Source organism: Mastigoproctus giganteus, chromosome 3 (assembly GCF_048544385.1).
Source record: "Mastigoproctus giganteus isolate SK-2022 chromosome 3, ASM4854438v1, whole genome shotgun sequence".
NCBI lineage: Eukaryota > Metazoa > Arthropoda > Arachnida > Uropygi > Thelyphonidae > Mastigoproctus > Mastigoproctus giganteus.
In genome coordinates this window covers 185,898,608-185,924,970 of record NC_143577.1, presented here as the reverse complement: position 1 = coordinate 185,924,970, position 26,363 = coordinate 185,898,608, and the positions used below count along the sequence as shown (strand labels likewise).

General features: G+C 36.0%; 1 protein-coding gene across 5 annotated transcripts in view; it reads right to left on the bottom strand.

Annotated features, from left to right (window-relative positions):
* LOC150088466 (uncharacterized) overlaps positions 1 to 26,363 on the bottom strand; it is a 266,563-nt gene that overhangs the window by 196,577 nt on the left and 43,623 nt on the right. For 4 of the 5 annotated variants that reach the window (XM_090369524.1, XM_090369528.1, XM_090369526.1 and 1 more), the window contains exons 1-2: positions 10,628 to 10,695; positions 10,303 to 10,515 (exon numbers count right to left, since the gene is read on the bottom strand). In XM_090369524.1, coding sequence (XP_090225650.1) covers positions 10,303 to 10,371 — 69 coding nt within the window. In that variant the 5' untranslated portion in view covers positions 10,372 to 10,515; positions 10,628 to 10,695. Of the gene's footprint in view, positions 1 to 10,302; positions 10,516 to 10,627; positions 10,696 to 26,363 lie in introns of those variants that run through there. The other variant, XM_090369525.1, reaches the window with a different exon arrangement.

Here is a 26,363-nt window from a genome sequence, read left to right as displayed (position 1 = left end):
AGATATACTTTTGTATAATCTTGAAAGGAATGATTTCCTTTACATTAACATCACTTGATAGATAACAGCATGGGTTCATGAAAGTCTTCTTTGATCAGCCTGGTAAATTAAGAAAAACACTTAAATATAAATGGATCATAGAAACAACTGGTATTAACTTAACTTCAATAAAGATGTAGTTCAGAATGAAAATCTAAAAAATTAGGATTTTCAATTATATCTTCCCCCACACTTTTTGGATATAGATTATTCACCATAATCTTGCTAAGTGAGAATCCAGCAGGCTATGAAACTAATTATGTCAGTGTCTGTTTAATGAATACTCATTTGCTTCTTTTGGTAACGTTAGAGTAAAAACATTATGTAAATTCAAGGATAACAACATTGTTCCTAAAGTAAGCCTAAGCTGTAATAACCACATTTTAAAATATTAAAAAAAAAAAAAAAAACACCAAGTGAGACTTCATACTATGCATGCAAATAAATATCTGCCACAAATTATTTTAGAAATCTCCAGTATTTATTATAGATGACTTTAGGCTTGACTTGGGGTTGCTACTGTGCATTACAAACTCAAATCTACTGGGAAGAAATGTTGAAACAGTAAAACATTTTATTATGACTTTTACTTAAATAACATCAAATGTTATTCATATAATACATCTTACTTATAAAACTGAATGTTAAAGTCCTAAGTGTTTCAGTTCTAACAGCATCAGTGTTTATTTCTTGTTGTGCAAACAAGAACTTTACCAACATCTAATACCTAAAAAAAAAAATACCACTTATGAAATGTGCAAAAAAAAAAAAAAAAAAAAACACTTTCACATAACTTCTAAATAAAATGGCACTGTTGTTATAAAAATGGAACTATTAAAAAATACTTGTTGTGTCTTTGTCGGAACACTTCACTCAAAAGAGGATAATTCCATTAAAGAGGGGATGCCTTGTCATCCTAGCTCAAGCTCACCACTATAAGGAAGAAAAATTCCAAGCCAGCTAGATAAAAAGATAAGAGTTGTATGGTATTCAAATGAATGCCACTGTTAAGTGTATTTAGCAGCCATATGGATTTTAACCACAGTTAACTCAAGCATGTTTAGTACTGTATTTCTTCACTTACAAAGCTTTATCATGTCTTTCATGTGCAACTGAAGTTCAAGTTACAGAATCCTTGTTACTAATGTACTTTCAGTTTTTTTTTATACTGGATTTTGTTTCTGGGTGAAAGCTACACCTCTTCTTTTTCTCATAGTAAACTCAAATTTTTAAGAGGTGAAATGGAATGAAGCTTCCATAGTCCACTGTTGTAATGTCCTTGTTTTAACTTGTCCAGAAACAAGTTAAAGATGGTCTCCATGCAAACTGGTCTACTGCAACAAACTTAGTCGTTTTTCCATTTTACTGTCCGATCCAATTTTTTTTTTTTAAGTCCTGCAGTTACTTTAAACAATGACATCCATTTCAATTGACAAACTGGATGCAGTTGGACATTTAAATTACTGTAACTTTTAAAGATCTCCACATTCACAGCCCAAAGATCTTTAAAAACTTTCTCTCATCAGACAGCACCAACTCTTCAATGCAATTTTCTCATCAAGTATGTTATTTATTAATGGAGTCCAACATGGTCGAGTGCTGGGCCCATTGTTTTCAACATTTATTAACAAAGGCAAAAAAAAAGTAAACTGCAGCCATTGTCTACCCACTGCAGAATGAAAGCCTCCTCAACAATTCATGTTGAGGGAACATTGATGAAGGTATATTGGGTTTAATGGGTTTACAGATGATACAACAGTTGGCAGTGTTGTTAAGGACAGTAATCAACGAAAGTACTGCAACAAGATCTAAAAAAAAAAAAAAAAAAAAGAGAAGTGTGCGTGTGTGTGAAGTATGCATAGCAGAAGTTAAGCGAAACTTCTTTAGGCGACATTTATCACTTGACCGAGGATCTCACATTAACTGTATGAATGTTGCAAGCAATGAATCTGCATGAATGGGAGCTCAGAGATATGAGATGTTCTGTTACCAAATCTAGTTTCGGCAAGTGTGTGGATGATATTTAAAACCATTTGACTGTGACAGAGCCGGAATCACTTTGTTCTTGGCAGAGCCATGACAGCTGTTACAGGCAGACATTTGACTTGCATCCTCATTTGGAAATGCTGTTTGAAGAAAAAGCGTGATCTTGAGCTGCTACAATCTTCACATCGTTCTTGAACCAAAGCCAATCACAAACTGAACCGAAATCATTATCCAGGAATGTACATTTAAACTGTGCATGAATGCTTTGGCGTTTCTTAAAACCCTGTTGCTGCTCCTGCTGTATATTAGGCCCACTACGTCTTGAACGATTTGATGGAGTACTTCTGGCAGTCTATTTTGTCTTCACTTTTTGTTTACAACTGGGCTTTGAGGACTTTTCATTGTTTTCATTTGTGCTATCAACTTCCATGACTCCTTCCAAATTCACTTTAACATTTCTGGGGAGATGCAAGGCTCCGAGGATGTGGATGGACCTTCTCTGGCTTCTTTGTTCAACTCCATCCAACACTAATTTCTTCCGCTGTCGAAGTAGCTTAGATCTCTGCTTTCTACTCAATGGAGGTGGTTTCTGTGGTTGCATTGCAAGTATACATGCTCTATATGCTTTACAACACTCACTATTAGTCTTCAGAATGTTGAATTAAAGTTTTTTTTTCCCCATTTTTAATTAAATACGGTGGAGAATGACAAAAATCAGTATAGGTACTGATTGGGTCATCCATCACTCGTGCCTGATATGTAGTGGTACAATGGTGGGGGATGGATCATTTGGTGTTTCATTGTGTGGCATTTTCTTGGCAATTTTTGTCAATCCACAGATACACTGTATATGTGCTATACATCTTACAACACTCACTACAGTGGACCCTCTTGCTTTACGATTGGTTCACTGTACAATCAAATCACTTTACGAGGGGCATTCCATAACTCAATACAATTCACTATATGATATGTAGTAAGCGGCAGTCATTTGATCACATTTACAAATTGAATTTTAGTTCTATTAAAAGTGATTCTGAAAGCGAAAGGAGAAATATTATCCACAGGCTATAAAAGTAAAGATGTAAATCTGTGCTTTACACTTTATTACCTTATCAATTAACAAAATTAAATGATTTTTTAAAAATTAAAAAAAAATTAAATAATTAAATATGAAGAATATTTTCCACAGGTTAGCAAAAGAAAAAAAAAAAAAAAAAAAAAGGAACTAGAACTACACCCAGTATTCCCAGGTGGTCACCCTCCCAATGACTAAACACACCTAATGCTGCTTAACTTCAGTGGTCACACAAAAACTGGGGAATTTAGCCTAGCATGAATTGGCTGCTCAGAGTGCCTGTAATGCATTTACTTATAGCAACGGTCTCATTTTCCCATTAATACACGAAAGCAAGTTACTCCAATCTGAAAACTGCCTGGAGCATGCCTAAAGAAGTTTCACTTCAAAAATTAGGCCAGTAGGCTGAGAAATGGGCAACTGAAGTTTAACATTGACAAATTCAAGGTATTGCATATGGGTAAGTAGCAGTAATCTCAGGTTAACATAACTGTTTGGTACTAAATTTGGCACAATGGAAAACTGAAAAAGAAATTGGATAAATGTGCAGTCAGATATGAAGTTCTCTGAGAGGGTAGACAGGCTGCCAGGACAGCTCATGGGGCTTTGTCAATGATATACAGTAACTTCACCTAACAGGGATAAAGGAGCAATTATCCCTTTGTACAAGGCCATGGGTTAGGCCACATCACTGTATACAGGTTTGGAGGCCTTTTAGGAAATGATGTAGATCTGCTGGAACAGGTGCAGAGAATGGCGATGAGACTGGTGAAGGGAACAAAAGTGTACTCTTACCAAGAAGAGTTTCAATTCTGCAAATTGCAGCATTTACAAACTAGGCACCTTCAAAATCTGATTGAAGTGTTTAAGGACTTGAATGGACTGAATAAGCTCAATATTCATAGCATTCTTCCTCCTGCTGTGACTACACGCAAGTGGGCACAGATTTAAATTGAAGAAGGATGGTTGCAGGATAGATGTGAAGAGGTTTTCCTTCAACAAGCAGGCAGTTGAGTGTCAGAACAAAGTTTCATCTGTTGTTGTTGTGGAAGCAGGTAGTTTGAATAAATTCAAGGAAGATCTTGACAAATCTTGTAGAGGATGGATGGGTGAGGTGGATAGATTTTTTGACTGATGCTCTATAAGCTTGCTTCCTTGCATTATTTGCTACAACTAATACATTCATAAGTTTCTTGCTCATGACTACAGATGTTAGAGATTGAAGAACTACATTCTTTCATGAGAAATGCCATTTTGCTCCAGTATCTGTTCACTATATTTCATATAATTTTTCAATGCCACTTAATTCAAAATTAGAAGGCTTTTCCAATATCTTCATTTTGTTACTCTAAATGATTATCATTATGTACTCTTATTGATGTTCATGGTTGTAGATCAAATTGTATTGATCAAACAAAAACTTAATTCCACAATTAAATGTTTGTTGTTATCTGTTCTCCAGAAAACTTTATGAAACAACTGATAAATAAAGGCTGCTTTGCAAGTTAATAAAAAGGTCACAGGAAAAAATAAAGTATGTTTCGGAAAATGGATACAAGCATCAACTTGTAGAGGCACAACCTGTTGGTTGCACTACAAGTCTAACCATTACAGACTGTTGCATCATCTTTACAATGAATTAATTTAAGTATATAAAAAAAAGAAAATGAATAAAACAAAAGTAAAATAAGGGGGAAAACATGAAAAACAATACATAAATCTCACCTGTCATTCTCAACTATTTTTGAATACAGGGCCATGTTTCGCCATATTTTGTCTCATTTAAGGAGTGCTTCACTGTCACAAATTTAAAAATAATCAGAAATGACATGATTGTGTACTGCCTTGTTAGGAAACAACTAACCCATCCAGTCAGTGTCTGGAAAATAAATCAAAATCCATTTTCTAGCCCAGTCTATTTGTCTGCACAGTTGCTCCTTATACTCATCATAGTCATTTGGACTATAACAGTGATGGCATAATGTAGTTTTTATTATCTTTTCTCATTCACTCCCTCAATTACAGAGGAGTTATGGCCCAAGTGCAAAGCTCCTGCACTGTTTATTTTGGATGTAACCAGTATGTTTACAAGGACCAATTTGTATGTAGTATATATTGGAGGGGAAGGAATAGACAGGGTAACTTACAAGAAAAGCTACCCCTTCTGCCTGATATTGGTTTAACTCAGCCCTAACTGAAGGTCTTTAGAAATTCAACCTTGACAGAACTTTAACCCAGAACTCTCCAAACAAATAGCAGACAGCAATATATCAGCCAACTAAGCTGCAACAGAAGACAGTTTATATTGTAAAAAAAAAAAACAACAACACAACATTTCTTTATTTGAAGATAAATTTGTTTTATGGTCTCTCAGCCACATCCAGCAGTAAAAATCATGTGTTAATGGTGAGAAAACAGAGTTCTCATAAAGAGCTGATATTAGAAACTTGAAATTATTGCTAGGTTAACCATAATCCTAGCTACCTTCTTAATTAGGATTATGGTTAACCAAATTCAGTCCTTGTACTTTTCAAAAAAGTTCCCAGAAAGTGAAAAATTTGTCCTTTTGTAACAGCAGTATACATTTTATTAATGCTGCCTTCACATTTACAAATTTCAAACCTGTAATAACAAGCTTCAATGTTGCTAATGAATATTAGAAAAAGGATCCAGCCCTAACACACATAGGGATCCTTTTCATGACATGAATGAGAATTTATAAGTGTAAAGTCTCAAGCCTGTCTCAGGAGTAAAATGCTGCACTCCTCCCTGGAAAGCAAGACAGAATTATAATGCACTGGTAGTGTTAAATATCAAATTATTCAACTTCTGTGCTAAAATAAAAATAAAACTGCTCCAAGCACCAGGGGTTATAATTACATACAACTTTTGTTCAGCATTTACACAGAAGTTTTTCTTCCACATACCACTTGGCTGTTCACTTAGACTCAACTTATTCACCATTTGGCACAAAGTTGCTAACTGAGAACCAAAGATATTTCACCAAGAATTACACGATAGCATTAATTATAACACCATATTATCATCCTTATAACCAACCCTTTATCTACACGATTATTAAATAGCATAAAATTTATAAAAAAAAAAAAAAAAAAAAAAAAGTGTTCATGTGGGAACATATCAAAAGCTCTGAAAAAGTTTGTCATCACTATTTGCATGTAGTTATTATTAGCCTTATGGTAAAAGGAAGCCTGAGGCATATGCTGCACCAGGCAAAAAAAATTCTGAATGAGAGAGAGAGAGAGATGCCAAGAAAGATGATATTCAGCTCAGGACCCTGGGTGTGCCAAGCCCAAACTCACCAGATGTGAGCCCCTGGGGTTGTTCGTCAGTGATAAGTTAATGATGTCATCACCTTGGTTAGATATATCATGCAAATATCCTTTAAAATACTGTTATTCTTATCAGGACTGTGCAAGGTACATAGGGGCAAGGTTAGTTTTGGAGTCCCCTATTCTTTTGCTAAGACTATGTTATAATCATTTAAGAAATGATTTGCCCCCTTTGTTTTAGGGTCCCTAGCTGCCTAAGCTGGCAGCTACGGCCCTGATTCTCATATATAACCAAAACTGCAGCATCACACAATATCTAAATCTGATTATCCTTTGTGAATATGTCTTTATATTCAATTTCTTTACCCCAAAATTAAATTTTAAGCTGGAAAATCATCAAAATTGGTTAGGAGAGGAGGAGTTTGCCGTATGGGAATGTCTACAAAGCACACATTAAACTTATCAGCACCACCCTGCAGTGTAACATATATCAGCCCTTTCCATCTAGGAGTCACATATGAAATGAATTGTTTACTATCCTTAATGTTCACCTTTGTGAATAGTCTGTTTCCTTTATAGGCTCTACAATGAGAAAATCATCTACACAAAATATTCCTATCTTTAAGAAATTTGTCACTTTGAAGAAATCAACAACTTAAATTCCATTGTATAAAAAGTTGGTAAAGCCAATTAAAACTAATTATGGAGAAGAACAAGCCTAAATTTAAAATCAACTTTTATCTAGTAATGTTAATTTTTAAAATGTTAAAAATGCATTTTACTTTAAAAAATACATCATTTTTCAGTTCGAGAAAGAGGGATCGAGAACACAAAAGATTTAGGCTTGTGTTCTCCATCTCTTTGTTGTTACTTCCCTGCTACTATAATACTTAATGGCACAAACTTCTTATTAATATATCAGCATATAGGCATGAATCTATCAATTTCTTAAAAAAAAAAAAACTAAATTAATTAAATTTCTAAAGAAATACCTCAATAGACAGATCAGATTACTTTATCTGGACACAATGAATCTGCAATCAGTTACACACTCCATTAAGCATTCTGAACAAACTTCCTATTCTAAAAAGAACAGGATGCTTTATTTTTAAATCCTAAATGCAAAATTTATAAACCTGAGGAATAAGAGGACAGAAATGCTGATAAGCAGATATTTATGTAAATGCATTAACTGCTTCACACAAATACTTCATCTGTGATAACCCCTCAATTTACACAAGATAGAGCACTGTACATTAATATCTCACTCTCTCTCACACACAAATTTTATTCTGCATCACAAAGAAATTCTGTAGAAAAGGCATACAACAGAAGCTGTCATCAATTAGGGTAAATACACACTGGCTAGCCCTACTTCAACTTGAAGTTGGTTTTTCTTCATCAATACCATCTGCTTTCATTCTCTATAACAATGTTTTCAGTAGTATTTCTTGAAACTTACAATCTGCAGAATTCAAGAAATAAGTATAATTTTATCTAAATTTTCAAATCCTTAACCGACTTACCCTAATAGATAACTTTAGGTTCCAACCAACTTCCATGATTGGGATAACCATAAAATTCAAGTTTGATCTAATTTACAATTATGGTTAAAGGATGACAAAATAAAAAGAACAATTGTGTTTAAATACCTAAATAAGACAAAACTAAAAACAATAAGTGAATAAAAGAGCAGTTCAAAGTATAAAAGTTCCTCAAAAACATAGGAAGAACACCAACACTGTATATCAGAAATTCCCAACCAATGGACCATGCACCATTATCATTTTTTTTTTTTTTTTTTAATTGATTTGAAGAGCATATTAATTGAGATACATGTACTTGTGCAATAGATACCACCATACCAGATGATCTACCCCTCCCTTATTTTATTCCTTTAATTTCTAGTTAACCATTTTTTTTTTATTACCAATTCCATCTGGTTTAGCAATTGTTTAATTTTATTTCACTATCAGCTAAACAAGTAAAAAAAAAAAAAAAAAAAAAAATTCCGCATTATTTGGAAGAAATACAGCATTCTGCTTTTTATATCCCCCCCCCCCTCTCAACTGCTTTCAATGATTTATCATCACTAATTACCTATAATAAAGCCTACCAATTTTTGAAACTGTAGTTTCTTCATCCAAACAATGGAACTGTATGATTAAAATATTTTAAGAAAAGTAACTGGTCTTAAAAACCTGAACGCTATATTATCTGAAATACATTTGCATTAGTGATGATCTAAAAATAAAGTACTGTTTACCGAACTAATGGTCATCAAGTGGACTTGAAGCGTTTGTACAAGGATTTCAAAATGCATCTTACCCTTTGCAATCATGAAAGTAAAAAAAAAATAAATAAATAAATAAAAAAATAAAATAAGAGACTGGTGAGTTTCTCAACTTATTTCAGTAATATGATACACTATTTGAACAATCAGGTGACTCGTTTTATTTATACCCACTACCTGTGTAGTGGGTATAAATATGTAACTAAAAATTTAGCTACATACTACGCCCGCTTAAGTTGAGAACCAACAGATCTTTCTTTGCGAACATAACAAACAACAGCCATTACAGGTGTAACGATTTTGATGTTATTAAAAATATATATAAAATAAAATAAAACAAAACAACCCATTTTTCATATGCCCTTTCCCCACTCCGTTGCGACTGAATCAACATAGAAGATATCTGATCTGAGATGGAAGCATTATTGAAGGAAGGAAGAACTTTAATTAATTTCACCCAATCAGGGCCGGATTTACATATACGCAAAACAAGCTACAGCTTAGGACCTCACATTATAAGGGGCCTCGCTCCATTTAAAAAAATAATCCTTTTTTAATACTGTCACAGATGAACAATAAGAGAGAAGGGCCTGATACATATTATAGCTTAGGGCCACAAGTTTAAATCCAACCCTGCACCCAAACCTGAATATCGGATTTTCAAAATAAGATAAGATTTTAACAATTTAATATTTATGAAATTATTTGTGCTAGTAGTACTCCCTGCAAATATCATCTCTTTAAAATAAGAATTGGAATTATGCACTTATAGTTAAGAACATATGTTTCACCAAGCCTGCGTAACAAGTTCATAACGTTAATCGTAAAAAAATAAATAAATAAAAAAAAAAATGTTAAACGGAAGGTGTTTAAAAAAATAATAACAACATCATCCCAAAGTTTTGCTATATACACTTTGGTATTTTTGAATAAATTCATACTCTGAATTTAAAATATGAAATTAAAAAAGTTGACTTCTTTCAAAACAAACCAAAGTTCTACATCATGCATGGCTCCAACCTAGTACATCGTTATTTGATCTACACTTACAGGACAGTCTAATATAATTAAAACTAATCTATGAAATTATCCTGCCATCAAGCATTTTTATATTACTACAAAGTATGTAAACAGCTTTAAAAAAAAAAATCATAAATAAATGATGAATTTCCGCATCTCTTTCTACACCAAGAATAACTCGAAAACTGTCTAGGGGATTCTTGCAAGTTTTCACTTTATTTATATCAATTTGTTTTTGGTTTCCATTATATTTCATGAATATCTAATAAGAATTAGAATATTAAAATATTCTCATTTCAAACTCCAGGTAGCCTTTATTATTATTTTTTGTTGTTGTTGTTCTCTTTTGGGAAGGAGAGTGGAGATGTTTAAGAGAGACTTAAGGGTTACTAAGATTGTTACTTAACATCAAGCATCAATATTTAAACGATAAGATTTCACCAGTAAGGACTTTGAACATCTGCAGGTAAATACTGCAATCAACATTTTTATATTAAAACAGATTTACAACGTGGCTCGTCAGCCATGACAGCAACCTTCGGTTAGGAAGCGCATCTAATCTAAGGTTAAAGAAATACTACTACTAAACTTACCTTCGACTGTAATTGTTCGCTTTCATTCAGTGACTGTGTGCGAAGTTTATGGGTCAAATATCTGAGCATTTCAAGAAAGCAACCTACGATCAGCGACGGATAACCGCTGGAAACACGTCTGACAAGTGACAGTTTCGCCGCCTACCTCCTTGTCCGACCCCAATGAGCGACCGAAGAGCTACGAAACCGTAGCAGCTGCTTCACGTCACATACCTAAAATAAGAAGACGTCATTACAATCATACTCTGGACACTCCTTTTATTTTCCTGTAAAGAAGATCACCCTCTGCTTAGACAGCGCAGGAACAAAGAAATATAGAACTTACACTCTTACTCACTCTCCCCACATTTCTCCTCATCCGCCACCACTCAACACCACCGGTAACTCTGCTACATGGTCAAATATCAGCTGAAGCCAATCGCGTCTACCATGTAGTAAAGGAGAAAGGGAGAGTAGGTTATCGTTACACCTATGAAACCAGGAAGTGAATTAATCTTAAAATAGAATAAAGCTATATTACGCTACTTGTATATCATAAGAAGAGTTTATCCTATTTAAATTTAATGATTTTGTTATATTTTATAAAAATAACAAGGATAGCAGTGCCCAATAAGCAGTGAAGACGCTAACACTACCCCGGTAGGCAAATGGTTTCGTCCACTACATTCTAATTGGTTCCTACGGCTTGCGTCATTGCTTACAGTACACGGAGAAGCAGGTCTTCCACAAGGTAGGATCTATATGTACTTTGGGTCTTCTAGAATTCGTTCACACCAGATGAATAGAAGGTTAGATGCGTGATAGGGATGTGTCGTTTTTTCTCTCTCTCCCTTTCTTTCTGTTTTTTTTTTTTTTTTTTTTACTATTTTTTTTTTCTTTTCTGTATGCATTGCGTGCCTTAACGATCTGATGTGTTTATACGCAGACAAAAGAGAATTTGCCAACAAATTTACGAAGAATAAAATGTCTTAATATAAAGAAATAAAAAATTGAAACATATGAGATGTTTCGATCTTTGATATCATTTTTACGTTTTCTTTTTAGTAGAGAAGTTTTCTAATAGTGTAATTGTATAAAAATAAGTCGCATATTTTAGCTAATTCTACGTTATATATGAACATTAAGTATAGATAATGCTGTTCAAATTGAACATTTTGCGTTCAAATTCGAAATAAATTCAATAAAGATATTATATTATACAGAGTATAAATAAATAATCTTTTGTAGAACTACATACATACCATTATATAGAATATATTTGTTGAACTACGTTATGTAATCGAAAATATCTTTATTAGACCATATACGCACCACGCAAATTCTATATAAATTCTGTAGAATTTCAATTCTAGGGTTAGTTACAGTAAACAATTACGCTTCGTGTATTAATAAATAATAATTTATTATATGCAGTACCGTAGCGATGGATGCGTATATATATATATATATATATAAAGAGAGCGAGAGAGTGGGAGAAGACAAAAAGTGGTTATCAATGGACACTGCTCTACATGGACCAATGTTATTAGTGGAGTACCCCAGGGTTTGGTGTTGGGCTCATTGTTGTTTTCTATATTTATCAATGTTTTGATGAAGGTATATCAGGCTTCATGGCCAAGTTTGCAGTTGATACAAAGGTTGGCAGGGTTGTTAATGACAGTATGCTACTGCAACGGGATCAAGAAAAATTGGGCTGAGAAGTGGCAACTGAAGTTTAAAATTGACAAATGCAAAGTACTATATATGAGTAGAAGTAACCCCAGAGAAACGTACCAACTGTGTGGCACTACACTTAGGGTGGTAGAGAATGAAAAAGACCTGGGATAATTGTGCAGTCAGATATGAAGTTTTATGACAGAGACCAAGTTAATAAAAAATACTATAATCAGCTAAGCATCATTCGAATAAATAGGAACGGGCGTTCATATATGGTAATAAAAATATATTAATCACTACAAAACTGCTGTGTGCTGTAAAAATTTAAAAGTTTATCGACTAACTCCACGTTGTTAAAAAAAAAGAAAGAAAAAAAAGAGTCGCTAATTATTTGTGGTAAGAGTAGTAAAGTTATGTGCAGACAACAAAACTACAGAGTATACACACTGTATATGATAAAATACGAATGAGGTGACCGATTGTTTTGTTAACTGCGTATATGTGCTTTTATTAATGTGCCGATGATACAGCAGAAGACTGATTGTGTAAATGTAGCACACTTGTCATCCAACCGAGAATAGCTGCAGGTACATCGGACCATTGAACCGTGTTGAGCAATAAACCGGATGTATCAATAAATCCGATCACTTTTAAATAACAATTCAGTGAGAGAGACAACCCGGCAGGCTCATTATGTGAAAGGAAATTTCATGCCGAGAGGTTTTCACGAAATAGTTATGTTCGGAACGTGTTTTTACAAGTACATTAGTGAAATTTGAAATTTGTTGTACAACAAATTACAAGTACAACAATGTACTTGTTTCAACAAGTACATTGTTGAAATTTGATTGCGTTGAATGTACATATTTTTATGTACATTTTTATGTATTTCTAGACAGACTTTACTATTAAATGAATTCTACTTGATAATTAAATTGTTTTTGCATCATGAATACATTGAACAATTTTAACGTGACCAAAATATAGTGGTCGCAGGGAACATCTAGTGGAACTGGGTTATATTTATATATGGATGCCCTTCCTAAATATGAGAACCACGAAAATATCTACAGGGTACTGTCGATTCCTCCCTTCTAGACATGTGTCCTAGTTGTCCCCTCCCCTAGCTTCGGCCCTGACCTGGGAAAACATCGGTGATAATACGTTTTCCACTGTAAATATATATATATATCATCCGCCAATGTCCTGTACAACTGACATATGAAGTCTACTCTTCTGTTCTTAGGCTATTTTAATTTAATAATATGGTAAGTGACAGGTATTCGACAGCACTTGATAAACAAAATGGGAAATTCAACTTTCTCTCTCACTGAAAAAAAAATTAACACGCAAATAGGTTTGATTCTTAATGTTCTCAATCGTACTGCATGTTGGATAACTCAACATGCAGTGCGATTACACACTCGACGCAAACCAATAAAACTTTACGAGGATTACGGACTCACTGAATTACGAGTTCTCCGAAAATGCCTACTTCAATTTCTTCTTTTTTCGCATCACTGAAAATCTACGAATTTCATTTTTAGGAGTACACTTAAGTCAAATAATAATAATAATGCAACACAATATATATACACAACTCTGATTTCTTTAAAAAGAATTACATCGGTAAAAACTTGTCAATAAATATTTATTTCATTGTCAATAATTTAACTTTTAACAACTATAAGTTAGAAACCTATTTTTCCTGGATGGAGCACTGGATATTGGACAGGATGGTTATAAAGTCCGTTCCCACTTTTAAAAATTAATAACTCGATACTATAAGTCGTGTCGCAAAACGGTTTTTGCATTGTAATCAAAACCGTTTATGCACTGTATTTTCAAAGAATTAAAATAAGAGATTCGAATCTTCTCTCAAAACAAACGTGTAACACAAGTTCTCAGGGGCTCATATCTGGTGAGTATAGGCTTGGCACACCTAAGGTCCTGAGCTGGATATCGTCATTCTTCTCTTTCTTGATAATTCCCTCCTACACTCTCTCTCTCTCTCTGAGGGTAACTCCAGGGATTTTTTTTTTTTTTTTTTGGCTGGTGCAGCATAAGACTCAGGCTTCCTTGCACCATGTAGCTAATAATAATAATAACATGCATCCAAATACATGTGGGATTTTTTAAACAATAAAAAATTAGTTTGAAATTTGACCACCAGGGGTAATTTAACTAAATTCTTTGATTAATTGATTCAGTTCTTTGAATCACTTCTTGGGATGCTGACGGATGGCCACTTCTAGGCTTTGAAATTGGGTAGCAGCCTTCTTCAAAATTACTTATAATATACCACGGGCGTGAGCAAAGTGATTAATTTAAAAATAACATAGTAAAGTTTTCGCCAGTCTTTGCCAACGATCAAATCTCCACGTGTTCGCTATTATTTTTTATTATTATAAAACAGATAAGCAATCAAGAAGGAGTATTGTGTTCTCTACAGCTGCCTTCAAAATTTCAGCTGGGATATTCACTACTTCTCAGCTGAAATTCCGACGGGTTGCGTTCTTCAAGTCTGAAAGCGTTGAAGAAGAATCTCTGTAAACCACGATATTTCCGATATCGCTACAACCAAAGTTCTGCTGGAGTTAGGTTTGGCGATCTTGCAGGCTAGGAATGTGGAAAACGGCGAGTAATAATCCCCTGTTCAATAAGTTTCCTCGTAGGAGTCATTTGGCATCAATGCCAATATGGGGTACAGTACCATCCTGCATAAAACTTATGCCTCGATGTAAACCACATTTATTAATGTGAAATAATTTTGGTTCGCGATAGGTTAAGATATCGTTTGGGGTAACCTTGCGTTTCTTAAAATATTCTTAATTTTTAATAGTTTCAAAGATAAAAGGACCAATAATAGCGTGTCCTATAAATTTATACTATACTGTAATTTTGAATGGGTGGAGTGGTTCCTCAACTTGGACATGAGGATTTTCTCTAGCCCTAATTCGACAATTGGTGCCTAACACAGATACATGAATGTGAAAGTGTGCTTCATCCAGATATTAAATCACCGATCCTGGATCCTGCGCAATCTTGTCAATCATCCACTGGAAAAAATCACGACGGCTTGATAGTCTTGTGGTTTCATTTGAGACAGACGTTTGATTTTATAGGCAAACAGTTGGAGGCTTACCTTTAATGCTTTACGCATTCTCCAGGAAATACTAGTAACACGAAATGCACTATATAATCTCAACAAATTCGATTGGGCTTTTTGTTGTTGCACCTCATCAGTTCTTTGAATCATCACTTCTTGTAATGCTGACAGACAACACTTCTAAGCTTAGGAGTTAGGTAACTTTCTTCGAAAAGCTTTATAATGTTTAATACGGTTCTTTTTGAACTAGGAGGTCTTAAGACATCTGTCTTTGACACGCTCTAAGGACTTAAATAACCTATTGTGATTCTTGTAATGAATTTAAATAAAAAGTGTTTTATCTTTAGGCAACATTTTAAAACAAATTTGACTGGACTTGATTACTTAAGTTGGGGCTCCAGCTTCAAACTCTATCTTGACGACAGAGAATAAGACCACGAGGAGCAAGCAATCGAATTCTCCAATCCCAGAGTCATTCCTCTTTATAACGAACGCAAAAAATAATATTTTTATTAGAGTGAATAAATCTCTTTGCTCCCTTTGCTCAAATTCGCAATTTTATTTGTTTAAAACATCACGCATGTAACTGGTTACTATGTAAAAACCATTTTTCGATAAATCCTATAGTTTGAGTTATTAAATTTTAAAAATGAGAAAAGATTTATAACCACCCTGTACAATGCAGCTTTCATCCAAATCGACCTTCATCTTAATATAAAATTCGAATCAGATATGCTATATTTCTTTCTAATTTTAAAATCTAAATTCGTAAGAAGATCCAAGATGCATTCATGATAGGTGGGGAACTGTAGCTCCAGGACTCGCTGCAATGGGAAGAAATCGAAATTTGTTTGTATTACAATTTACTTATATCTTCGGGCAAAAATTTACAAAAAATAAACAGAAAATAAATTAAAACACAAAAGAAAAATAAGTAAAATAATATACAGTACAGCCTACTCGTAACTATCACTGCTTTGCATACATTGCGTAATCAAAGACTAATAACATTTGACCATCGTTAGATCAGTTGGTGTTAGATAAGTTGGGAATTGTTTATTGTTTATTCACTGTGTATTGTTTGCTCACTGCATACATTACAGAAATAATCTAAATTACAGTTCATAATTGAGAAAAAATAATTAAACACTGAGAAAAATTGGTACACTATAGCACAAACAGTAAGCACACACTGAGAAAAAATAGTAAATTATAGCACAAAAAGTACAATACAGCATGCTTTATATTACATATATAATAATGACAACAGTGAACACAGCCGAGACTTCTCTAATGAAAGAATAGAAAGAGGAGAGTAATTTTTTTGCATCTACATTCACACATGAGGAATTCTCTAGAGAAGTGGAGGCCAGAAGTTTATCAAACTCTAACACGGAGCTAAATGATTTTGTCATAACTGAGAGCAATGTGGAAGAGAAATTGTTGAAGTTAAACATAAGAAAGGCGACTGGGGTGGATGGGATCTATCCAGTTATATTAAGGGAGGCAGCAAAGGAAGTAAGCAAACCCTTAGCCATAATTATGAGAGCATCCTCAGATTCAGGGGAAGTCCCCACGGACTGGAGAAGTGAGAATATCCCCAATTCACAAAGCGGGATCAAAGGGTGATAGGGGTAATTACAAACCTGTTAGTTTTAACTTCTGTTCCGGAGAAAATAATGGAGTCACTGGTTAAAGAAGTAATGCAGAATCATCTAGACATGACTGTAGTTATAGTTCAGACACAGCATTGGTTTGTTAAGAGGAAATCTTGTCTGACCAGGTTGATTGGTTACAATTGAATTGGATCCTACCAACTGTGCTACCCACTAGGGCACTGATATAAGTAGATCAGACTAAAGAATGATGTAACCCAGTAATTTTTCAATGTTAGGCGAATTCTGTCCAATGTTTCAGGAAATATTACATCAAAAATTAGCACTTATCTACACTTCGATATTTTGATGCACTTTAAAATAAAAAGAAAAGATACTTGGCAATGTTTGCATAAATTCGAAACTCCACCAATTGCTTACCCATTCCAAAGTTTTCTGTAACTCAAAAAACGATTGAGAAACACTGATCTAACGGCAAACCCAAGTACTGGTATAGTGCGAGGCAATTTCAATGGCATCGCCTATAAGCATTTATTTAAATTAGATAAAAGTGGAGACTTACATGAATGTGGAATTTTATCTGAGGAAAATAGCCAGTGTAATGTTGGGATGCTGTTATTGACATCATATTTGCATTCTGTTGATTAATAAGTGATTATCATGTATGCATGACTGAAGGTTGTTGTGTTGAGTTTAACGACACGTAGGCTGCTAGGGCCATATTGTGTCTTTCTAATGGTGAATATGAAATAATAACTATATTTTATGATATATTCTTATGCGATTTAGGAAAGTAAATAATTCTGTTTTATTAGGATCATCTCCAAGAATTTGCAATAAATTTATTGATGACTGTGTATTAGCAATCGATTTAAAGGTGTTTGACCGGATATTTTGTAAGAGGGGACAGTCCACTAACAAATGGCGAATGGTCAGTTGTACATGACAAGATGTACAACGACTGAAGGGTTGTTGTATTTGTTGTTTATCGTGGTGGTAGTGGTAGTTTTATGCCATATCAGCAATTTTAAGCCATACTGCACTGGTGTATTATACATGGACAGGTATGTGACATGGATAAATTTAAATGTTCTGCAAGCTAAAAAAAAAAAGCCAGGAACAACTCGTGGCGAAAAGTCCTACTCCCTCTGTCATACCATATAAATTTCTGCAGTCGTCGACAGGAATCGAAGCCAGACTTCTCCAAACAAGTGGTACACGGCGATGCATCGTGCCGACAAAGCTACTATGGAAGATAGTAGAAATGCAAGATGGTAGTCCCAGTTTTATTATAACAATACACCATCAATGGTGATGCTTTTGTGTATGACAGTAGCCAAAATGCGTTAAGAATAGCTCCCAGCACAAAATGGACGAAAATCAATGGTTGACACCAAAAAAGGCAACAAAGGCAGTCAGGTCAGCATAATAGGCCACAGTGACAGAATTGATACCTCAGTACAACCGAAGACTATACCTACTGCTATCTGAACTCACGATTCAAGAATTGTTCAGTCTATGCTGCAGTAGCAGTTTATAGCTTCCTTGAGTTCGTCATCACTTGAAAATCGATGCCCATGCATGTGCTTCTTCAGATTTCTGAAGAGGAAATAAAACTCTGAAAGGATAGGCCTGGTCTGTTGGGCAAGTTGTTTACTATTAGTAGTAGTGACATGTTATGTAAGACAGCAAGCTTATAAAGCATCAACCAAAAAAAAAAACTTCCCATCCTAGACCGCTCCATAATTCTTCCTTGAATTTGTTCAAACTACCTCCACTTGCAGAACAACAAATGGAATTTTTCTCCAACAGTCAACCACCCTCTAGCTGAAGGCAAACCTCCGCATATCTATTCTGCAACCACCCTTTGTGTGCAGTCTGAGCAAAAGGAAGAATTCCATCATAATTGCGATTTCAAACGTTAAACAGCTCAATCAGAATACTGCCTAGTCTGCAAACACTGCAATTTGCAGAACTGAAGCCTTTCTTGGTAAAGCCATCCTTTCAGGTGCAGAGAAGAGCCATTCTTCTCTGCACCTGTTCCAGCAAATTTGCATCCTTCCTAAAATGAGGTCTCCAGACCTGTGTGCAGACTCAATATGAAACCTAACATAGCCTTGTACAAGGGATAATCACCTCCTTATCCTGCTAGCAAAATTCTTACATATCATTAACAAAACTCTATGAACTGTTACTCCCAGGTCTTTTTCATTTTTCACTACCCTGAGCGTATTACCACACATTTGGTACGTTACTCTAGGATTACAACCCATATGCAGCACCTTTCACTTGTCAATGTGCCGACCGGGCTGGCCGGGTGGGTAAAGTACCTGCCTAGCAACCCAAAGATCGCGGGTTCGAATCCCGCCTCGGGCTTGGATCAAAGTACTGCAAAAACCTGGGGAGGTGCATTATGGCCACAGAAGCCGATGCGCCAACAACAACCAAAAAAAAAAACTTGTCAATGTTAAACTTCAACTGCGATTTCTCAGCACATCTGCCTAATTTTTTTTAGATCTTGTTGTAACTTACCCTAATTACGGTCATTAATCACTATGTCAACCTTTGCATCACGTGCAAACTTAGACTCCGCAATCTCTCATAGCAGCAATTGCTTTGTGGGACTGCATACAGGAGCATTGCCAGGAAAAACAGGACTTCTCGTGTCAATTTCAGTGTTCCTTTAAGTTCCCGTCCCCTCTTATATTTTTGAGAGCCGTAGAAAAGACATATCTGGTGATTGTTTTCTTGTGGCATGCAGTTTATCAAAACAATTGTTAAAAATATTGTCCATGATCTTTGCGGCAGAGAATTATTTCTGAATTTTTTGGGTAGTAATGGTCCACAGTGTTTCCATTGCATGGATTCCTGCTTTCTTTTATGTTCCATCACCAATTACAATTCTTGTAAGAAACACTTATGGATGTGCATCATCCATGCGTAAATCGTCTCACAAATTTCAGCCTTGCACCGTTTCTAAGGAGGTGTGAGTAATCTTGGCACTCAACGAGAACTTAATTTTGACATGGCCACGTGCTCACACAAGGATGAGTAGTACCAACCACTCGTCTCGGGAATATTACATTTTCTGGCAATCACTTTAACGCCGTTTATCCCTGCATAATCAAGTTTTCAATTTCTGCAGTTGTCAATTCTGTCGGTAGTTCCGAGCCGAGCCATCTTCTGTGGATTCTCAACCTCATTTTAACTGCTTAGACCAATTTTTATCTGGTATTCAGAAGGCATTTATCATCATATACAACTTTCTTACGTTTTTAACGAATGACCTTTGGTCCATTTACTTCTTTCGTCAAGAATTTGATGATGGCCCGGTGCTCCAATTTTATATCATCCATGTTTTTTTTTTTGGGGGGGGGGGTGTCTACTTTAAAACTCTTCCGTTATTTCATACTTCATTGTATTTAGCTGAACTTAAACACATAAGATACAGAAATTTATGAGAGTGTGATAAAACTATAGTATATATATATATATATATATATCAAGCATAAAGCCAGGTTATGAAGCAATGCTACTTGAGAGCCAGAAACAGCCACATGGGTCAGAGAAGTTTACAAGATAGAAAATAAAAGAACGTTACCATATCTAGAGGTCACGAGGACTTCAACCATGGTTAACTCAAATTACTACTGTACACTTGGGTTGACCGCTCAGCTCCATAAATGCCCTTTAGTTAACGAATACAAACCGATCCCTGCAAGGATAACCTTCTTATAATTCATATGTTCAACGTTTTAAATCACCACCCAAACCTAGAACTGTCCGAAGCGTTTGAACGGCAGGAATCAATCTGAAAAGCAGCCAAGGTTTAGCCTAAGGGATGGTGAAGTCCTTAGGATAAATGGCACAGTCCTGACTTGTCCAATGAGCTGATGTTCCCCGTGATCATTTTTAGTGTAGCATGCAAAAATCTCCAACTCTTTACGAGAGACAACTTTAGCAATTATGTGATAAATCAAGTGATCTCAAGTTATTAATAGTCATCATCGGCGTATAAAATTCCTTGCCGTTTGGGTAATGGGCGACTATAGCGCGAATAACACACCGGAAAGGATCCCGCCTTGTGGAATTCTTGCATTAATTTGTCGTGGTTTTTGTATTCAAAAACCAGGACAATTAATGAGGCGTATTCAAAAACTACAGATTATCAAGAACAGAGAAACGATGTTCAAATAGATCCACAAGCGACAGCATCAAAAGAAACCTAAATTGTCAATGTATATAATGGTCATTTCGGCTTTCTCTTCAAACGCTTCGAGAATGGCAGTTTTGGTTGCTACAAGATTTAACGTTGTAGATCTTCCTTTGGTGGCGCAATGTATTTGTGATAGCTGCTCCTGGAGAATCTGTATGGTCAGAAGGAAGAAGTGACCTCTCAAGAAGTTTTAGAACACTTGAGGCAGTGAAGATCGATCTAAACATGCTCAGGGAGTTCGAAGTTTTGTATTTGGAAAGAGCCTGATTAGAATTGTGCAGGTTAGGAAAGACGTATTGCGACAAGATCTAGATGAAGATTGATCTAAAAGTTCAGTTATGAAGGAACAAGGATATTATACCAGAAATTGTGGTATTCCATCGGTTCCAGACTGTCTAAAGTTTGAGCTCTTGTTTTGTGATGCTGATTGATGAAATAGCACCCATGAAACATACGGCCATGAAACAGAGGGAATTGCTGTGGCGGAGAGGCATAACTAAAATATTGTGCTGATTTGGCATACCGCATCAATTCACTCAGCCATAAACAGACAATATCACGAATCATGAGTTTATACACCGGCTGGACGTTGTGCTGAAGGTACACTGGAAGACATGAGGCTAGTCAATCTCAAGCAGGTGTAGTCAGATGGCTGCATGATGATCATATGATTGTCTAGAAATTTTGGAGATGGTTCTGAGAGTTGGGAATTTACACAAAGGCTTGGAGACCTAGCCTAGCAGACTAACCTTGAATGAAAACTAATATCTTCGATGGCCGCCATACGAACGTCTGTGTTTGCCTCTATCAGAAGAAGGATTTTGTACGTAGGTAGCCTCAATTTACAGAAACAACACACCGAAAGTCTGGCATCCTTAAATTACCTTGGCGAAATTCAAATTATACTTCATCAAACTAACTGCTTTTTACATGGATCAAGGAACAATGATAGGAGCAGTATGTTCTTTCAGGGGGTAAAATCACTGTACAAAGGCACAGAAATGACATACCGAATTCCTATGCAAGACTTAATTCAAGTGCAAGAGGGGACAATTTAACTTTATAGAACGATAATGTACAATTTCCAAACTCCAAACGTTGATAGTTCCTTGAAAATGAACACCATATAAATTGAGAAAATGTGGTGACCACGGCGGTAGGTGACCTCTGGACCTAAATGTTATAGTGCAGGCGTGCCAATCGCAACCCCCGGCAGAGCGTACAGTACATTGCTTTGTTTTTCGAGGCCCCTTGACCTTATTTTAGGAGGCGGCAAAGAAAGTAAGCAAACCCTTAGCCATAACTATGAGAGCATCCTTGGGCTAAGGGAGGCTCCCACTGACTGGAGATGTGCAAATGTATCCCTAATTCATAAAGGGATGACACGAGTAATTACGGATCTGTCAGTTTAACTTCTGTTCCGGTGAAAATAATGGAGTCGCTGGTTAAAGGAGCATTGCAGGATCATCTAGACAAAACGGCAGTAATAATTCAGACATAGCATCGGTTTTTTAAGGGGAAGTGTTGTCTGACCCTGATTGGATACTATGATGTGGTCACAAAGAAACTGGATGCAAAAAAATAATTTTGATATCATATACAGTACTTGGATTTCACGAAAGCTTTTGATACTGTTTCACATGGAAGACTACTTTACAAATTGGAGCAGTATTGCATTAAGGGCAAGTTGCTACAATGGATAAAAGAATGGTTGAGTGAGAGAAGACAGAGCGTGGTAATCAATGGACACCACTCTTCGCGGACTAATGTTATTAGTGGAATCCCCCAGGGTTCAGTGTTGGGCCCATTGTTGTTTTGTATATTTATCAATGATCTTGATAAAGGTATATCAGACTTAATGTTGAAGTTTGCAGATGATACAAAAGTTGGCAGGGTTGTTAATGACAGTATGCTACTGCAACAGGATCTAGAAAAGTTAGGCAAATGGGCTGAGAAATGGCAACTGAAGTTTAACATTGCATTTGCAAAGTACTGCATATGGGTAGCAGTAACCCCAGAGAAATGTACCAATTGTGTGGTACTACACTCAGGGTAGTGGAGAATGAATAAGACCGGAGGTAATTGTGCAGTCAGATATGAAGTTTTCTGAACAGTGCGGACAGGCTGTCAGAACAGGTCATGGGGTTTGTCAATAATATACAGGAATTTTGCCAGCAGGAATAAAGAAGTGATTATCCCTTTGTATAAGGCAATGATCAGGCCACATCTTGAATCTGGAGGCCTCATTTTAGGAAGGATTTGGAAATTGTTAGAACGAGTACAGAGAAGGGTAACAAGATTGGTGAAAGGAATAAAGGGGTGCTCTTGCCATGAAAGGCTTAAGTTCTACAATTGCAGCGTCTGGAGACTAGGCACCTCAGAGGTGATCAGACTGAGGTGATTCATTGAAAAGGCCTCTGGAGTCAGGAACTCTGTAATTCATCTGTAATGCTACTAAATAACACTGACAGATGTATAAAGTCTTGAATGGTTTGAGCTAAATGCTGATGAGATTCTTCCTCTTGCTCAGAGTACACAACTGAGGGGACATAAACTCAAATTGAGAAAGACAGTTGTAGCATAGATGTGCGGAAATTTGCCTTTAGCAAGCGAGTGGCTGATTGCTGAAACAAACAGCTATCTGTCGTTGTGGAAGTTAATAGTTTAAATAAATTCAAGGAAGAAGTGGACAAAATATTAGAGCGAATGGATGGGTGAAATGGATTTTTTTTTTTTTTTTTTGGCTGATGCTGTATAATTTTGATTTCTTGCATTATGTGCTAATTTCAATGTAGAGTGTTCCTATATCCAGGTTTACTTGGACGTGTCCTTGCATTTATAATACTGTACTCTCTCTATATATATACAGGGTGTTTCAGTTAAACGTTTCAGAACTTCTAAGAGGGGTAGGGTACATCCTGACAACTCGAAATCATATAGCAATGTGGGGTCGGAAATGCTTTCCTGAAGCGGTGTTGTACACAGAAGCACCATAAAGAAAAGAGACCGTAAGTGAGAAATCGTTTTAATAATACATGAAAAGAAGCAAAAGGTACATGGATTAAAGTAAGTGTTCGAAGTTTCTTCCACGGGCTACAATACACGCCTCATATCTCCGACGCATGGACATCCGAACATTCTGGAATACTCCAGGCGAATTTCCAATTTCTTCGGCAGCTACTGCGATTCTTGCAACCAGCTCCTCAGCATTGTCAACAGGGGTGTCATAAACTAGCGATTTCATATGACCGTGAAAATTCCTTCACAAGGGAAGGAATTTTCAACACGCATAACGACCATATCTGGGCAGTCGAGAACCCGCATGCAATACGACGTCGTGCAGCACAGATTCGATTTTCGGTCAATGTATGGGCCGGTATTATGGGAGATCACCTCATCGGACCTTACCTGTTACCGTGTCGTCTAACCGGACCTATCTACTTGATCTTTCTGCAGCAAGTATTGCCACAACTTTTGAGAGATGAACAGATTTCTGCATCGACGCAACAGACAATGTGGTTCCAACACGATGGAGCCCCTGCCCATTATAGCGGAGATGTTCGTAACTACCTGGATGTCACATTTGGTCAACAGTGGATCGGACGTGGTGGTCCCGTGCGTTGGCCTGCTCGGTCACCCGACCTATCATGTCTTGATTTTTATTTCTGGGGTCATATGAAATCGTAAGTTTATGACACCCCTGTTGACAATGCCGAGGAGCTGGTTGCAAGAGTCGCAGTAGCTGCCGAAGAAATTCGAAATTCGCCTGGAGTATTCCAGAATGTTCGGATGTCCATGCGTCGGAGATGTGAGGCGTGCATTGTAGCCCGTGGAAGAAACTTCGAACACTTACTTTAATCCATGTACCTTTTGCTTCTTTTCATGTATTATTAAAACGATTTCTCACTTACGGTCTCTTTTCTTTATGGTGCTTCTGTGTACAACACCGCTTCAGGAAAGCATTTCCGACCCCACATTGCTATATGATTTCGAGTTGTCAGGATGTACCCTACCCCTCTTAGAAGTTCTGAAACGTTTAACTGAAACACCCTGTATATATAGAGAGAGAGAGAGAAAAAAAATTATATATATATAATATATATATATATATATATATATATATAAAACGATAACCAGAATTTCTTAAACCTTCTGAAAGTTTGGTTGTAACTACATCTGTTATCCCAGAAATAGAATCCCTCCGTGAAAAACAAAACTATCTCATTAAATAAGGTAACTACAAAGATATTTTTGTTTTTATAATTGTAAAAACGACTAAAAATTGCCTATATGATTTTAGAGTATTTTACTTTATCCAATGGTATACTACAGGGTGCCGAACGCATCCGCAGAGAAGAGTGCATTACATCGCTTTGTTTTGCGCGGCATTCCAGCCTATGAGTATATGAAAACCGTTGATATATTCAAGTTTACTGGGATGTATCGTTGTATTTATCAACTCAAGCAGTTACTCTTTATATATTTCTAAGGCTTGATCGTGTTTGGCATAGAGATTCTAAAGAAGCTCCCATCTGCTGACTGTTTTTCGCAATTGGGTATCCAATTTTCTCTCTGGCCCCTGACTGCAGTAATGGGTAAATGACTCTCTATCTCCACTAATACTACTGTTCTTCAAGATTCAGTTGTTTCTTCCCCTCTTTTCCTCTTGGATATCAGTGTCCTTCTACTGACTCGAAATCCTATCCATAGTTTTGCTGATGATAGCACACTACATTACACATTACCTTGTCCTGTATAAATAGTTTCAACTTATCCAATATCCACCACCAATTCCTTAAATGCTGAGTTCCAGGTAATTCTCCAATAGGTTGAAGAAAACTTGGTTAACTCCAGTCGTTCTAAAACTCAGTCCTTGTCCTATATATCGCAAAAAGGATTCTTCTGCTCTTGTGCTTATCTTCGATGACACTCAGATTTCTATACAATATCATATATTTCTATTAGGGATTAACCTAACTTCTAATCTCTCTCTCTCTCTCTCTCTCTCTCTCTCTCTCTCTCTCCATGTTTTTTCTATAGATAATTCCACGGACACTGTTCTTCTGAACTGGCATCTGTAATTTCTTCACCTTCTTCCAAACCAATGAGATTGGTTGGTTGTTTGGGTTTTAGTGACACATTAGCAACTAAGGCTATAATGCGCCAAAATCTACAAACCAATGAGAACACGTGTAGCAACCATTCAGCATCCATTCACTGTCAAACTCCAAAATCATACAACCAATTTTTACTCTTCCGCATTTATCCATTCTAGTTCTGTTCGCTGGAACACCCTTTCTTCACATGTATTACTCGAAAATTACAGTCTGCAGAAATTCAAGTCTTGATGTCAGCAAATTACAATCTTCTTGAAAATTACCTTCTTCCGTCTACTCAACCTAACCCATCAACGGAATTAAGTACCCGGCGACGGAATTAAGTACCAACGGAATTAAGTAACCTA